The sequence below is a fragment of the Narcine bancroftii genome, chromosome 1 (assembly GCF_036971445.1).
Source record: "Narcine bancroftii isolate sNarBan1 chromosome 1, sNarBan1.hap1, whole genome shotgun sequence".
Taxonomy (NCBI): domain Eukaryota; kingdom Metazoa; phylum Chordata; class Chondrichthyes; order Torpediniformes; family Narcinidae; genus Narcine; species Narcine bancroftii.
Window position 1 is genome coordinate 78,068,010 of NC_091469.1, and position 17,811 is coordinate 78,085,820.

General features: G+C 35.8%; 1 protein-coding gene across 1 annotated transcript; it reads left to right on the plus strand.

Annotated features, from left to right (window-relative positions):
- The first annotated feature begins 1,012 nt into the window (after positions 1-1,012).
- rfk (riboflavin kinase) lies at positions 1,013-16,754 on the plus strand. The gene is made up of 4 exons (XM_069930601.1): positions 1,013-1,273; positions 4,291-4,442; positions 8,158-8,260; positions 14,384-16,754. The coding sequence occupies exons 1-4, from the start codon at positions 1,192-1,194 to the stop codon at positions 14,512-14,514; spliced, it is 468 nt and encodes a 155-aa protein (XP_069786702.1). The 5' UTR covers positions 1,013-1,191; the 3' UTR covers positions 14,515-16,754.
- The last annotated feature ends 1,057 nt before the right edge of the window (positions 16,755-17,811 follow it).

Sequence of the window (17,811 nt, forward strand, 5' to 3'; positions counted from 1 at the left end):
TCCAGCAGGAGGCAGAAGAATGTAAGGGGGAGGGTATTCCTATACTGAAATCAACTGTATAAAAGTTGGGTGAGCCCCAGTGTATGTGTGTATTCCCAGGGTAAGGGGAAGCACCCAACTTTGCATTGTTGTAGTAATAAATGTTCTTTGTTCTCAATTTTTGTCTCGAGCAATTTCTTTAAAGGTACTTTAATTTCTAACAGGTCCATCCAAATGGCCATGAAAGTTTCGGCCACACAGTTGGGGGAGACAACCTTTTTGTTGATCTTGCAGCTAGAATTGCAGGAACTTTTAATGTAACCAATTGTTGGGTCTGCGGAGGTGTTTTGTTCCTCCTGCTTGTTTTACCCTGTCTTATTCCCTGTCTGCGCAGCCTAGTGATTTTGATGGTCCAGCAGACCATGCAGCCAGGGGGCCTGGGAGACCCAGTTAGAATTTTACTTCAGCACGAAATTGATTTATCAGAAGATGGTTCTCTTCCCTGGGTTAAGGCCCCCATTCAGAAATAGTACACACATTTTAAAGAAAGAAAGGGGTGGATTGTTATAGATAGAGAATTTAGGTTAAAAAGGGCTTAAGTTAAAATGTGATGATTAATCATAAAAGGGGAAGCCAGAATAGACAGGGAGCTTACCATAAAAGTTTAGCTGGACAATGTTATAACAAACAGAGATCTTTCATGGTCACAGAGAGACATGTAGGAGCCAAAGATTGATAAAAGAGTGAAAAACAGAATTTAGTGTGTGCAGAGTTCGTAGTTACGTGACTAACATGATAATTACAAATGCAAGTGTACTTAGAATGATTTTGCAAAAACTAACCAATTAAAACAGTGTTAAAGAGGAGGGGAAGGTCAAGCAAAAAAGGTATAAAAATCAATGCACTGTATGTATCGGGGCTTGATTTGGCGAGAAGCCAGTTGAGTCCAACTCTGCAGACTTGTGACTTGTGTCACCGACTTTAAAGAGACTCATGTGTGAGAATTTGTACTTCTGACACTCCGGGCACTAGGCGGCGCTGCCACGACGCTGACGGACGAAGAGGACGGGCCCACGAGCGAGGTCCACCGGAAATATCGGCTCTCCATTGAGAAATTCCGCGGGAGAGTTGCGTCAAGCTCGGTGGAAGAAAGTGGGCGCGCCGACTGCGAGCAGGCGGTCTTCACCCCCAGTTTTGAACCAAGAGGATACCATGAAGAGTTTGCCATACTTCTGCCGCGGGGAAGTGGTGCGAGGATTCGGCCGAGGCAGCAAGGAGTTAGGCATCCCCACAGGTAAAGGCCGGGAAGGGAAGCCATTCCAAAGGAGGACGTGGTCCTAGGTGACCACCCCCATCGGCTTCCTCTGGAACGGCCAGAGGTATCGTCGGGCGTAAAGCGGCCTCTGTGAGCGGGGGTTGCTCTGGTTACTGGTGAACCCGAATCTCTCCCTCGACTCCTGGGCGTGAAGACTCTTCCGTCACGGTCCAGATCGGCTGTTTGGTTCCAAAGTCCCGGCCGGCGCCGCTTGTTCCCACGGTCAAATGAGGAAAACCCGTTTGCACGGATTCTTTCCCAATCTCAGGAAGTCCGTCCGTTTCCCGCCCCCGCGACCCCTCAAAGTATCGTGGTTGTGAAATGTTTGTAACACAAATTGTGCCTAGACCACAGAAAGTACAATGGTCAGGAGCCTAAAAGCAGCATTGTTTATTTTAAAGTTAATAGGTTAAGAATAAATAGTGAGTCTTCTCTGACCTTATTGTGGCTTTTTCGTAGTTTTATGTGATTACAGTTGTTATTTTCCTCCAAGGATGCTTTCCCTTGTCCTCACCTACCACCTCTGCAATTTCTGCAAGATCCCACCACCAGAGGCATCTTCCTCTCTAGTTTCTGGTTTTTTTTTTGCAAGATCCTTTGGGACATCATTGCCTGCTCATCCCTTTCCATGAATCACCTCTGAGTCTGCAGGAAGTGCTACACTTGCAGCCGCACCTCCTCCTTCACGCTCATTTGGGGCCTCAAACAGTTCTTTCAAGTGAAGCAACACCTCACTTGTGAATCTGCAAGGGCCATCTCCTGCATCCAGTGCACCTGTTGTGGCCCCCTCTACATCAGAGAGACTGGATGAAGAATTGACTACCTTCACTCTGTCTGCTGAAATAGCAACCATCTCCCAGTGGCATCCCATTTCAATTCCCATGCTGACATGTTTGTCCTTGGTCTTGTCTACTGCCAGACTGAGACAACCCTTAAATTGGAGGAACAAGACCTCATATTCCATCTGGGCAGTCCACTTGTTTTCTAAGATTGCAACAAATGAAGCAATCCAACCTTGCTGCTGCAAGGCCAGGATAACATTCAAGCATGGACTGTTAAGTGGCAAGTTATATTTGCATCACAAATGTTGACAATGACCCCTTCAACACTTGCATCCCACTAAATTGGCTGTTCAGTGTCCCAGGATAGGAATGGGGGGGTTTGGGTTTTAACACTTGACCACTCCTAAACTGGGACACTGAACACTTTCACACTTGCAAGGAGCCATCCACAGAGTTAGGCTTGTTCTACCTTCTACTGGTGACATGACAGAGCAATGGTGGACCTTCCTAAATCCTGATCAATGTATTACGATCTTATATTTGAATAAAATTAATCAAGCCTAATTCTAACATAATTAAGCTTTATGTAATGCATAGTATGAGCTCTTCAGCCCCTGTTGTTGTGCCGACCTATATAAACCTTTATGAGGGACTATTGGAAAGCGCTAGTAATAAATAACGGAAAATTTTTTAAACAGGATGGCAAAGTTGGTAGCACTATAGTGCACAATTTATACAGGAAAATTGTTAGCACTATCACATACAATTTATAAAGACCATGGGAAAAGGCAATGGCAGACCTGCTCTCCCAGAATGTCATGCAGTAGAGGGGTTTCTCTGACCATGGTCTTTATAAATTGTGCACTATAGCACTAGCATTTCCCCCACACTGTTTAAAAATTGTCCATTATTGCTATTTATTCCCCTCCCCCCTCCCTGTCTAAAGTACTTTTAAACCTCTCTCTGGAACGTAATCAGTTCCAGCAGCTCTGCGTCCAGATTCAAAAATATTTCATTCGTTGGTCAGTGACATTGTACGAACTGTAGTTCTGATTATTAGCTCTGCACTGGTTATTTTCAACTGATAGATAGCATCACATATCAATTCTGTTACCAGTCTATTTAGTTAATGGTTAATATTTATACTGGCTAGCGATTCAGCTTAATCATTTGTCATAAATATTAACATTCAACAATAAATATGTGATATTAAATATATAGTATATTCATAAAATTGCAATTCTTAAATCATTAATTATCAAATGGAAGAGATGGTTTGGTTGTAATCTTGTACTCAAATGCAGTTTATCAGGATATTATTTGGGACAATGCTTAAATAAGCTAATTGACTTCAGTCAGAACTGTTGGTTTTTATTTGCATTTGCTCCTGTGCGGCACCATTTTGTATTTCAAGTGAAACAAATGAGGTTTTATGATCAATCATAGCAAATTTCAGTGCCTTTTATGAAGCCAGATTAGGATAGTCAAACTATGAAGGTTCTTTAAGTGAGGAAAATGTTAGGTTCGCTGTCAAATAAGTGGGAAATTAATTGTTCTTACGGTGCCTTCATTTAAATCAGTGGTTTTCAAACTGCCCTCCAAAACTCGCATTCACCTTGAGCAATGTCATAAGTGCTCTGTGATTAGTAAGGGGTTGCTTAAAGGTAGTATGTGAACACAAAGAAAAAGTTTGAAAACCACTGTTTTAATCGTACCTAATGGACTCATTATGTGCAGTTTCATAACTCCAAAGGAAATAGGCCAATGACCATTTTTCTCAAGTAAATATTTCAGTAATAATTGCATCTTGATTAGTGGTTCTCAACCTTCCCTTCCCACTCACAAACAATCCCTTACTAATCACTTATGGCTTAGGGATTGCTTAAGGTAGAATGTGAATTTAGGAGGGCAGTTTGAAAACCACTAATTTAAATCTTTCAAATGTAACTAATTGATCTGATTCTTAACCTATATTCTATGTGAATCACAACCATCATTATTTATTGATGAAATAAGTTCTAAAACAATGAGCTGCTGCCCAGTATAACAGAGGTTTTCACCTTGTGTTCAGGAGATTACCTTTTTATGGCTATTATTAGTCTACATATTATTAGCTTAGATTGGACCATATTTGGCTTTGTATCTAAGTATTAAATATTTCATTGTGCACAACAAATATGTTGAACAAAACTTGTCTTTTGTTTAACTCCACAGCAAATTTTCCAGACACAGTTGTGGAGAACCTGCCAGGAGACATCACTACTGGTATATACTATGGCTGGGCCTGTGTGGGTCATGGAGATGTGCATAAAATGGTCATGAGTATTGGTTGGAATCCATACTATAAAAATACAAAAAAGTCGATGGTAATCTTTTTATCTTTCTTTTTAGTAGATTATTGCCTTTATTGCATCTGTGGCTATTTTTTAAGGCCTTTGTTGGTTCCAGCAGTGAAGGAATATATTTACACATTTTGTTGCAAGGCACTGCAATTTAAGATTTATTGTCAGAATACATACAAGATATCACATACAACCTTGCAATTCTTTTTCTGCTCGTGAGGCAGAATTGCCAGTTATTGATAATGCAAAATAACTACACAATTTACACATGTAAACAAACTGCAAAACCGAGAGGGGAAAAAAATAAAGTGCAAAAATAAGACTCCTTAAATGTCCCTGATTCAGTTTATTGTTGAGTCTGGGGGGGGGGGGGGGGGGGGGGGGGGGTAGCAGCTGTTCCTGAACCTAGTGGTGCAAGTGTTGTGGCACCTATATCTCTTTCCTGATGGTAGTTGTGAGAACAGAGCATGTGCTGGGTGGGTGGGGTTCCTTGATGATTGGTGCTGCTCTGTCGGCAGTATTCTCTGTTGATGTTCTTGATGGTGGGAAGGGTTTGCCTGTGATGAATGGGCTGTGTCCACTACCTTTGCAGGGCTTCACTTTGTATAATAATAGTGTTAGCCATTCAGTTACTTTGGGAAGCTGCGTTTTGTCAGTTCTAATCTCCTGAAACAAATCACCATTTACTATTGGAGATTCGATTTGTATTGTAATTTTAATCTTCACAGTGATTCATTGTTAATCTTGATTATAGATTGGAATTTTAATTATAATTTTATTTTCAACCTGCTAGATTTTGGATAAAATGATCCAGAGATATAGAATATATTCTCCAGAAAAAGAGTGAAATTGGCATGAATGATATTTTGCTATAAATTATTTATAGTTATAGGTTGAGAATAAGAAATTAAACAAAAGTTAGGGAATAGATATAATTATTTTCTGCATATTGCCCTTTGCGACATTTATGGCGTGTATACCTAGGCCTTCTGTACCTTGAATCTTGTGCCTCCATGCATATTCATCCATGCAAGTCCACTTACATGTATATTTATGCTCCTATAACCCTTCACTTGGTTAACTAAAGAATCTAATCAATTTTGAGTTGAATGATTAAGTACTCTCAACATTTGGTGGATGAGAATTTAAAGATTTATTATTATTTGTATAAGATCAAATTAATCTTTGTTGCAGTCCTAAATACCAAACCTCACCACTAACCCTTGCCCTCTATTCTGAGACCCCATGCCCCAGCTCTAGAATTACCAGTTGCTATAGCCTCCTTGTATATATTTTGTAGATATTCTCAGTCTTCATGTCAATGCTCTAGATGCATCAAACACATTTTTAAAACTAATTTACAAGATGCTTAGATCATAAGACTTGGAAGCAAAATTGAGCCATTTAGCCTATCGAGTCTACTGTGCCTTTCATATCATGGCTGATGTATTTTTCCTTTCAACCCATTCTCTTGTCTTCTCCCTGTAACCTTTGATGCCCCTACTATTCAAACCCAGGACCAGTCCCAATCACTGGCGCTGTAAAGGCGTTGAACTAAACACTACTCCATCTGTGCCAACAAATTCACTACTGGCTGAATAAACCTCATCATGTCTGTTCTAAAGGCTATCATCTGGTCTGAGACTCTCTTTCACTGGAAATTTCTTCTCCATGTCCATTCTACATAACCCTTTCAATATTTGGCATGTTTAGCATTCTGGGGGGAAATTTGAGATGCTGGTTATACTCCAACAGTTGTGTGGAAAGAGCAGAAAATGTTCAGATCATTGGAGTTGGGCAGAATAACGGATTTGAAAGAGTATTAGAATGAAAATGTGAAGATTATGTGGATACACCTACATTTCTCAGCATTACTAATTGGGCCAAAAAGCTGTTTCTCTACAATTTTATACATTTAGTTGATCTTGTTTAGTTTATTCCATGATAGTTAACTCTCTGGAAATAATTATTAAAGTAAATACAATGCTGAACTGTAGAAGAAATATGGCTGTTGGATATGTCAAATTACCATCATAAATCAATGTCTTTCAATTTATTCACTGAGGCACAAAAAACTAATTAGTTTCAGGATCCATCTCACTGTTTATATTTTGGCCCAAGAATAATATGATCCTTAACCACAAGATAGATGTAATTTCTGCAGTGTTGTGAGAAAGATAAACAAGGAACAAAGCAGCATAGACATTTGCAGCTGGGAACAACATCTGTATTTAAGTAATATAGATACATAGATTGGATTAGTGCTTCCCATATTTTACAAATGCAGAAAAAGTGGTAAAAGTGGACTGCTTCAAAATATATTTTGTGGGAATGGATTTAAATTATATTAACGTACAACTTCAACAAAATTTGTCATTTAAGAAGACATGCATCAATTCTTGTATATAGGAAGACAAATATTTAACAAAAGAAACCATAATAGTAATTTGTCCAATGGACAAAAGTGCTGGAGAAACTCAGGAGATCATGGGAAGCAAAGGGATGAACCAGTGTTTGTACATGAGCCCTTTGTCAGTGTGAGCAAAATGTATGCAGGAATGTGAATAAAAAAAGTGGGATAAAGAAAGAAGGGGCAGGAGGAGGAGCACAGGCTAACAGGCAAAAGGTCATAGACAGATATGGGAGGGATGGGGGGGGGGAGAAAGGCTGATTAGGGATAGGGGAGGAGGTAACTTGCTGAATTGAGATGGAAAGGGGTATGGAGCAGGAGCAACAGAGATAGAAGAATAGGGAATGAGACAGGAGAAGGGCCTAATGGAATTTGGAGAAGTCAATGTTAATGTCATTTGGTTGGAGAGTGATAATACAGAATGAGGAATTTTCCCTCCAATTTATGGGTAGCCTTGATTTGGCTGTGCATGAGGCAGACATGTCTTTGGGAATGGGGTGCAGAATGAAATGGTTGGCCATTAGGAGGTCCCTGTTATTGCTACAGACAGAGTGAAAGGTGCTCAACTAAACTATCTCCCTGTCTGCATCCAATTTCCCTGATGGAGAGGATGTCACAACAGAAGTGCTCGTGAAGCTTGAGGTTGTGAGCTTACTTTCTGACCTCCTTTCTCCCTCCACCACCCTTTTACTCAGACACCTGCTTGCTCTTTGCTCATTCTTCAATAAAGGCAGGGGCCCAAAACATTGATTGTATCTATTTGCTTCCTAAAGACTGTGTGACCTGAGTTTCTCCAGCACTTTTGTGAATTGCAATACAATCAGTATCTGCAGACTTTGCTGTTTTACTCCATTATCGTAATATTCGTGCTCAGCTACCTTCAATATGATCAAGTGGATTCTGACATTTGTATACTTCCTTTTAAATTGGAAGACATCGCAAAGTTTGGCAAAGACAGAAGGAAATACCAAATGGGTTGAACACAATCTTTATTAAGTTTTCGATTTTTAAGGAGCTTTAAACAAAAAGTGAGGTGATGTAAAATAGGGTTTGTATTGTACAGCTTTCAGAAATAGATGACTAATCTGAGTGCAGTACAGATTTCTGAATAAACAAATCAGAAGCTTACTTTTAATTGATTCAGAGTATTATACCTGTGTGTATGTGTGTGTGGTGGGATTAGATGAATAGGTGAAATATGATGGATGCATTTTTCTGACAGCAATTAGAATTTATGAAATAATACGTAAGGCATTCAGTCATGAATAGCATAGCTTTTTAATTACTTCGACTTGAACATTTTAGTCCTTTCTGTCATTCCTTTTTCAGGAAACTCATGTAATTCACACTTTCAAGGAAGATTTTTATGGAGAAATTTTGAGCATAGCTATCGTTGGATATATCCGAGCAGAGAAATCTTTTGATTCATTGGGTAAGGTTTAAGCCAAAATCTTTAAAATTGTATAATTAATTTGTTAGTGCACTACTTCTAATTGTATGTTTTAAAACTTACTGCTCCTAGCTAGCCAATTGAAAGATTATACTGCTAAGCAACTTATTTCAGAAATTCGTAAAGATAATGGGGTTATTACTATTTGACCACATAGAGATAAATGAAGATTTTCAACAGCTTTATTCTAACTAACCCTTATAAATCAGAATTTCTTAAGGATTCAATTTTTATGGAAATTTTTTTAGATAAGTTGACTTTCTTTGCTTTCTTCAGAAGACCAGTTACAGTTGGAAAAGCCGATCTCCTCTGAGGAGATGATTGCAATAATTAAGTATTTTCAATCTGGCAAGATTCCTGGCCTCATTGGTCTTCCAGCTGAGTTTTATTAAACTCTCAATTAATCATTGGGCATCTCATTTAGACTTGGGTTTCTCTGAATCTTTTGCTATTGGTAAATTACCTGCTACTTTTTATGAAACCTCAATTTCACTTATTCCCAAAAAGAATAGGGATTTATCTGACTGTTCCTCTTTTAGGCCAATCTCTTTTTTGAATGCTGATGCTAAGATTTTGTCTAAAATATTGGCCTGTCGGTTGGAAAACATATGGTTCTTATTATTTTTGAAGATCAAACTGGATTTATTAAGGGCCATTATTCACAATTTAATATCCATCACTTATTAAATATTATGTACTCTCCTCCTGCCTCATCTTTTGAGTGTGTTATCTCATTAGATGCTGAAAAAGCTTTCATTAGGGTAGAATGGGACTATTTATTTAAACTGCTAGAAAAATGTAATTTTGGCCCTAAATTTTTCAATTGGATTAAATTGATATATTTATCTCTTTTGCCTCAATCTTTACCAACTCGTTAAAATCCAAACCCTTTAATTTTTTACCGTAGAACTAGGCAAGGTTGTCCTCTTAGCCATTATTATTTAATTTGGCATTAGAACCATTAGCTGTGGTCTTCCGGCAAACTAATGGCGTCTCTGGAATCTTTATTAAAATGTATTAAACTGTATTAAAAGGATACAAGGATACAATGCCTATTTCAATCATTACCAATTCACCTAACAGAGAAATTCTTCAAGGAGCTAAAGAAAATAATAAGGAAATTCTTATGGAAAGGGGGAAACCGAGGATAGCACTAGATAAATTAACAGAATGGTACAAACAAGGAGGCTTACAACTACCAAACTTTTAAGAATTATTATAGAGCAGCACAATTAAGATACCTATCAGATTTTTATCAAACAAGGGAAAAACCAGATTGGACCAGATTAGAGCTAGATAAAATAGGGGAGAAGATACCTGAACATATACTGTATAAGTGGGATGAAAAATTGGTGCAACATAGGAATTCACCAGTATTGCACCATCTGCTCAACATTTGGAAGATTCACGTAGAAAGGAATAAAATAAATTATCAACTACCAAAATTAATATTGACACAAAATGAACTAATTCCTTTCACAATAGATAACCTTTCCTTCAGAGAATGGGAGAGAAAAGAGATCAAAAGAATAGAAAATTGTTTTTCGGGAAATAAATTATTATCTTTTGAACAAATGAAGGACAAATATAATATAACTCACGATACAATGTTTGCATACCACCAACTGTAAAACCTACTTGAAGGACAAATTGGGAAACAGTCTGAGGTTACCAGAAGGAAACAATTTAGAATATGTGATTACAGACACAATGATAATTTAAAAAATTATAACAAACATGTACATCAAACTACAAGAAAAGGAGAACAAGGAAACAAACTATAAACCTAAACAAAAATGGGAACAAGATCTAAACATAAAAATAAAGAATGAAACATGGGAAAAGCTATGCTCCGGAACTATGAGAAATACAATAAACACGAGGTTACGCATGATACAATATAATTGGATACACAGGCTATACATCACACCTCAAAAGTTAAATAAATGGGACCCAACAGTATCAGACAGATGTTTTTGCTGTAAAAAGGAAATGGGAACAACAGTACATGCAATTTGGGCATGTGAGAAAGTGAAAAAATTTTGGGAAGATCTAAACCAGATATTGAATAAAATCACAAAAAGCAATATACCAAAAAATCCAGAGATCTTCCATCTAAGTAATATAAGAAATAAAGAATTTGGACTCGATTTGGATGGAGCACAAAAAAGATTTATTATGATAGCCCTAGCTGTAGCAAAAAATATATTATGTCAACCTGGAAATTTGAAGACAACTTGAGAATACCACAATGGTACATAGAAATAAATAAATCTATTCCATTAGAAAAAATAACATATAATTTAAGAAATAACATCACAATATTCGAATAAATATGGGAACCATACTTGAAACATAATAGAGAAATCCTACCACGGACCTCCACCACCTAAAAAGACAGAAGGAGAAGACAACGAAATGAACTGACCCAGTATGTAAAAGTAAAAGACACAAATTTCTTGTTTATTTTTATTAAGTGACGACATTGTTTAACGGATTTAATGTATCATATAGATTGAACTTTGAATAAATGGGGAGGTGGGGTGAGGGAGGGAGGGAAAAAGGAGAGAAAATGACACTATATTTTCAAGAGAAAAATGTCTATGTATTTTGGTCAGTATGGTTCATAGTGTGAAAAATAAAATAAAAAATTATAATAATCTATTTAAAGAGAATGTTCTTACTTTATTGCATTATTTTAGGATGTCTTTAGCTCCTTAATTGGATGAATCAACGTTATTAAGATGAATATCTTACTCAGGTTTTTATATATTTTCCAAGCTGTTCCTGTGTTTGCTCACAAAACTTTTTTTTGATTCACTTGATTTAATTATTTCCGCATTTATTTGGGAAAAGAAGCATCCTTGTCTTAAAGTTTTTCTTCAAGTTTAGCATTGCCTAATTTTATATTTTACTATTGGTCAACTAATATTAGATGTATCATTTTTTTTTGATTCATTATAAGGATAGGATGGATGCTTCAAATTGGATTAATTTAGAAATGAGCTCTACTAAAAAAAAACGCTCTTATTTTGATAGTTGGAGCGCCATTACCTTTTTCTGCTTCCACAGTATCTGATAATTTTGTTGTTAAGCATACTTTGAGAATTTGGCTTCAATTTAGAAATTTTTTGGAGGGCGGATATAATAGATTTTTACTTGCTAGCCCTATATTACTCATTTCTTTTTTTTTCCATATTCTGTGGAAGATTCTGCTTTTCGTGAATGGCTGAAGTTGGGTATCCAACTTTTTCAAGATGTATTTATTGATAATAATTTAGCTTCATTCAAACAACTATCTCTTAAATTTAAACTACCCAAATGTAATTTCTTTAGATACCTAAAAAATTCAGAGTTTTTTGGACTCTTTAGCGTTGAGACTTCCTCAAGGCCTTGTTATAAATACAATAAGGGATGATCTATGATTTTAAACTGAATCAAAAAAAAGTTGATATCAGCTCTATATGATTTATTGTTTATCTTATCGAGGGAATTGTCCCTGGACTTAAAAAAAATTATGGGAGCAATATCTTCAACTTTCAGTTTTGGATGCTACATGGGATTCTATCTTAAAACTGGTAAATTCATATTCTTTGTGTGCCCCAACTTTCACTTTTACAATTTAAGGTAATACATGAAGCTTACTTTTCTAAAATTAAATTGCCTAAATTTTACACTAACATTTTCTCAAAATGTCGCAGGTATAAGACTGAAGAAGGTGCTTTGTTGCATATGTTTTGGTCTTGTTCCTCTCTTTCCATTTTTTGGGAAGATATCTTTCGCACCTTATATTTAGTGCTGACTGTGAATCTGATACCTAATCCTTTTGGATCCACTAAGACAACTGATTTGAATTTAACTATCTCCCAATCCCATGTAGTCTCTTTTGCCTCCCTTATTGTTAGATGTTCAATATTGATAAGAGGGAAAGATGCTGTCCTACTTGTACTCAGTGGCCATCTGATACGATGGCATGCCTAACTATGGAACAAAAATCAAATGTTCTATTGCAACAGAGTTAAATTTCTAATTTTATCAATTATTTTTCTATTTTAAAAGATCACTTGGATCTTGCTTTGTGAATTTCTGGTTTCTTTTAATGGTTGTGAAATTATATGTACTTAGCAGGTAACTTCAGAAGGGAAGAATCTCTAGGATAGTATATTAGTTACTTTTTAAAAATCTTTTTCAATTAGCCATATGTTGTAATTGTTTAAGTGTATGGTGCTTTTTTTGTTTGTTTGACTGTTGTGATATTGAATGTATATATAATTTTAATAGTTTTATTTTTGTTATATAAAAAGGAATATACAGAAAAAAGTTATATATTATCTTTGATTAATGGCTTTTACTTAGTACTATTTCTAAAATCCAATAAAAATAGTGAAAAAGAAAATTTACTACCATTACATTTTGCTTGCAATCATTTTATTTTATTTATAGCATGGTAGAAACCGGTTCTGGCCATGCTTCCCAAAAACACCCAAATTAACCTACAACCCCAGACATTTTGGAGGGAGGGAGGAAATAGAAGTACCTGGAGGAAACCCTTGCAGCTCATGGGGAGAACGTACAGTCTTACAGGCAGCACCAGATTCAAACCAGGTTGCTGCCGCTGTAATAGCATTGTGCTAACTGTGACAGTTAACCAGAATTTCTATTGCTAAAAAACAAAGAAGCTGTTTCTTTCAGATCTCTTCAGAGTATTTGCTGACCAAAACTACTCCCATTTCTTAGTAGCCAGACTCAGCAGAACATTGGATGTCATGTGGATGAGCTTGGTGTGAGGCTGAATAAAGACTGCCCATTAAAATTCTGCATGTTCTTTAGCCTCTCACAACATTGCCAAAAGACAAAATTCACTTTTACATCTTGCATTTGTTTGAACAGATTCCTGACTAAGTGATGGAGAAATGCCACAATTTTTTTTTTTGCTGGACCACGTTAATTGTTTTCTAAGCAGCTGTCAGGAAGTTCAGGACTGGAAACCTTGGACTTTTTGGCACTTGTATGCAAAAATGTCCATGCAGAACTCTCAACATTTCTCTACAAAATTTAGCCCCCAATATGTATACCACAGCAATTCCTATGACTTTACTATTTCAGTTTCTCAAATTCTCAGTAGTTTTTGCATTTTAAATATTAGAGAACATGAAATTAAAGAATTAAATAAAGGAAATTTGAATATAGCCTTGCAAAATTTTCCCCACTCTTTGATTCAGTCAAAGATGATTTTGGTTTCTATTGTTATGGTCTTTGAGTGTGTTGTCGTGGGTTTCTTAGAGTCAGTCATGAAGTATAACAAGATGTTAAAGACCTCTGCAAGCCATTATGGATACAGTTATATTGATTACAAAAAAACCAGATTTGTTAAGTAAGCTTAATGCAGTATAAATAAACAAACAGAAAATAGGACAGAGTCTGTTCCTTGGTATCAAAACGTCTTCTGAGTGCAGTCCCTTTTATTTCTTGACTCCTGATTCCTTCTGATAGTAATTTTGCTTTTCTAATTTGTAATTTTTGTATGCTTTTTACCTTTAATCTTGCTACCTTAGCCCTTGACGTTTCAATATTACATTGTATATGTCACTTGCCCTGCTTCTTTTGCATTTTGCTAGTTCTAATTACTTAAATTTATATTTTTACAGACTGAACTGCTATTTCCCTCCAGCTCTCTCTCCAACTCTTACAATCCATGTCTTCTAATGAGTTTAGAACATAATTTCCTGTAATTGAGAGCTTCTCCCTCTAGTCTAGATCATATTTTCACACTGTGGACAAACATATCAGATACTTAAGAACACTCAACATTTGGTATTAAAATGCTCTGGCATTATTCTCACTTCTTTCTTTGCTATTATCCTTCTTGTCTTCAATTTTAAAAAATGTGAAAATGGAAGCATTGTATTTAGTACAACCAGCTGAACTAATTTCTTTCCATGAATTCTTAGTTATTTTGACATTGAAATATTACGTAAGAGAAATGTTCAAAGCTCCAGAAAATCTTTAACTTTGTGAATATTGTCAAAATTTTAAATATTAAAAGCATTCCTACTTTTATTATTGAACTGATTTTTTTTTTTTTGTTTTCATACCTTATTTCAGATTCCTTAATTGCAGCCATTTACAGTGATATATCTGAGGCAAAGGAGAAACTAGATTTACCAGAATGCCAAAGTATGAAGGATGATAAATTCTTCAGATCCTTTGAAAACAATATAACGAATGGCCATTGACTAAGCTGGAACAGGAGCTTGTGTAATATTTTTCTCTTGCATTATTTAATGTATACTTTAGGAATTATTTAGCTTGCTGATTTAACTGGGCTAATTCCTGACCAGATCTTTCATTTATGTCGAACAGTATTGAATTCGTACTTCAAGTGAATCATTTTTAAAATGTATATGGATGCATGTGAGAGCAGTGTAAATTTTCTCGCTTTGTATATGCATCTCGTTTGACTGGTGATTATTGTTGGATTTTTAGTGAATCAAATGGGTTTCTATTTTTAAAAATATGACGCTGGAAGTCCCTGTGGAGGTTGAGTGACTGCTTTGTGTGCCTTTGTGGACAACTATTTATTGAAGTGTGTTAAAATTCAGTGGGTTCAGCATGTTCATTTTGATGAAGAATGTTAAACAAGCATGTTGAGAATGATAACTAATATCTTTTTGGTAATTTCTATTTTTTGTTGCTAATAACATTTGTTCAGGTAGAAAAAAAAATTGTCTTGAGGATTGCCATATTTTTTTTCCCCAAAACTTCATGTTGCCTTATTGTTGCATTTAAGATGGTAGCCTCAAGAAAGATTGATTAGCTTAACCAAGAATTTGAGATATTCCTCACCCTTGCAGCAGATTGTTTTTTGTTCAGTGCATCCATTATCATTGGGAGGTATCATTGGAAAGCATTGCGAGATCTGACCTATCCTCAGACTTTCTGCAGTTCAGATAGCACTGTTGAATATTAAAATTTGTTGGGTATGACCTTGGGACTTTGTGGTATTTTATAGTCCTGAACAACAATGACCAAATGACTGCTGCAGACAATAGTGCCAGTTCTGTTTCACCTGGGCCATGTTCTACTGGAGAGAATAAAAATAAAGACCATCTGTAACCACACTTGAAAGGAATTGGTAAAGATCTGAATTTGTCTAGTCTCTGCTTGCTTTCCCAGCATAGAATAAATTATGCAAGCAAACCTTATATTCTGCTGCCATAAAACTTAGGCTTTTTTTTTTGCATTAACCATAAAGTTATCAGAAACATCCTTGTATTTTTTCTTTATTAACTTGCTTTCTATCATTTAAAAAAATTGTATATACTTTGCCACTATTTCTGCTAGGTAAAATCAGAAATGGTAGCAATTTCTCTTTGGACATAATGGATCAGCCATCTGCTTACTGTGTTAAAGTTGTACAAAAAGGAAGATATTTTGTTAAACCACAGCATTTTTTCAGTGCTTTAGGACAAAAAAAAAGACATCAAGCATTTGCTGTTCAATAACAGTTACTCTGTAGAAGTTTTTTTGGTAATAAGAAAATCTTAAGATGGCAAAGCCCACATTAACTGTGGAATTAGTCCTTGGATTAATCCTACTTTGCAGTAGTTTTTTTTTAAAGGAATTATTTCAAATATATTGTAAAAGAGGCAGAGAGCATTTTTAGATCAAAATTTACAAGCTGAACTATCTACATTCATAACTAGTCTTTGTCAGTTGCATTTGTAAGCATTAACTATGCAGATACAAAGTAACACAATTTCTTAACTTTTTTTAGGAATAGATCATTTTTAATTTGTTACTTACTTTTTGTCATGCCTATGCATTGTGTGGAACTTTTTTGGGTCTAAAGTAAAATACCACAGTGGAAGCATTGTTATATACCAGTTACTTAGAATTTAAGACCAAAGAGGGGGCATGTTTTTTTTTAATTTTAAATAAAACTCTCAATCTATGAAATTATACATTTTTTTAAATTGTTCTATAAAATCTTGGCCTCCTTTCTGGAATTTATGGTTAGTCATTACAAAATTGAGTACTGTATATTTCAGTGTTCAGGTTGAGTCATGAAACCCTAAAAAAATGGGGGTTGACTTGTATGCCAGATATACATTTGAGACCTTAAATTCACCTCAAAATCCAATCCATGCCGATTTGACGAACAAGTCAACCCTTGAAAAAAAAACTTGACTGTGACAGATTTTCATTGAAATTTTTATTGAAAACAAAAACAAATTTAGAACCCTTCAAAATCAATCTTTATCATCATCTGAAATAAAAATGGTGGCAAGCACATCCAATGCCCAGCCGTTGCAGATTAAACCACTATTTTTGGGGGGTTGACGTATACGCCGGTCAACGGCCAACTCAAGCATCCAGAAAATGGGGGTCAACTTGTACGCCAAAATGTACGGTAATATATTTGCCTCAATTTCAATATGTCTGGAACTCAATAAAAATAAAACTTGGCAAAGAACATTTGGGCTTTGTCTTTTTTACCCGCTGAATTGGAATGACATGTTTGTTCATCACCCACTCTGCTGCCATACCAATTTCTTACTGTCTCCCCATTTCATTAACCATCCAAGACTAATATTTACAAAACTATTTATTTTTATATATGTCTTGCATATTTGTTGTTTGCTTGTTTTGCACAGAGGACTGGAGAATGCTATTAGCTTAGGTTATACTTGTGCAATTGGATGATAATAAACTTGAACTTTTGTTCTCTTTCCATCCCCTTAATGACTTTTTATCAATCTGAAATGTGCTTATTCTCTCCACAACTGCATGACTGACTGAATACTTCTGACACTTAATTTCTGTATTAAAATTTGCCTTTTGTGGATTGTTTAAAGGGCTTCCATGAGTTGGATTGTACTTATTCCAGTTTTTTCAAGTGAATTTTGGGGGAGATGATCATTGAGGACTATTGTATTTTTTTTTAAATGTAGTGGAAATGTTTGAGCAATTTATTTCATAACTGGTTTGGTGTTTTTTTTTAATATTGATTATCCAATGGAGTATCTATTTGACAGGTTTCTTTCAATATTTACAAATATATTGCATTGCATAATTCAAATTACTGCAGATAATGAAATGCAAATATAAAAATAGTTCTAATAGTACCAAAAGGATCTAAAATACTCAAATTGTTGCTATAAATTGGAACAACTTCAAAATTTAGATTTATTGTCACAGTACATGTGTGACATCAGGTACAACCCTGAGATTTCTTTCCTGCAGGCCAGGCAGAATTTCTATTATCAGTAGTGCAGATTGCACTTAAAAAGAGATGCATATACAAAAAAGTAAATAAACTGCAATACAGAAACAAAATATTCAGTAATAATGTGCAAAGAGTCCTTAAAAGAGTATCTTAGTTTGTTGGATAGACTGAAGGTGGAGGAGTAGCAGCTGTTCCTAAACCTGGTGGTAACATGTCTTGTGGCACCTATACCTCTTTCCTGATGGCGGCGGCAGCAGCCACAAGAACAAAGCATGTACTGAGTTGTGTGGATCCTTGAGTGCTC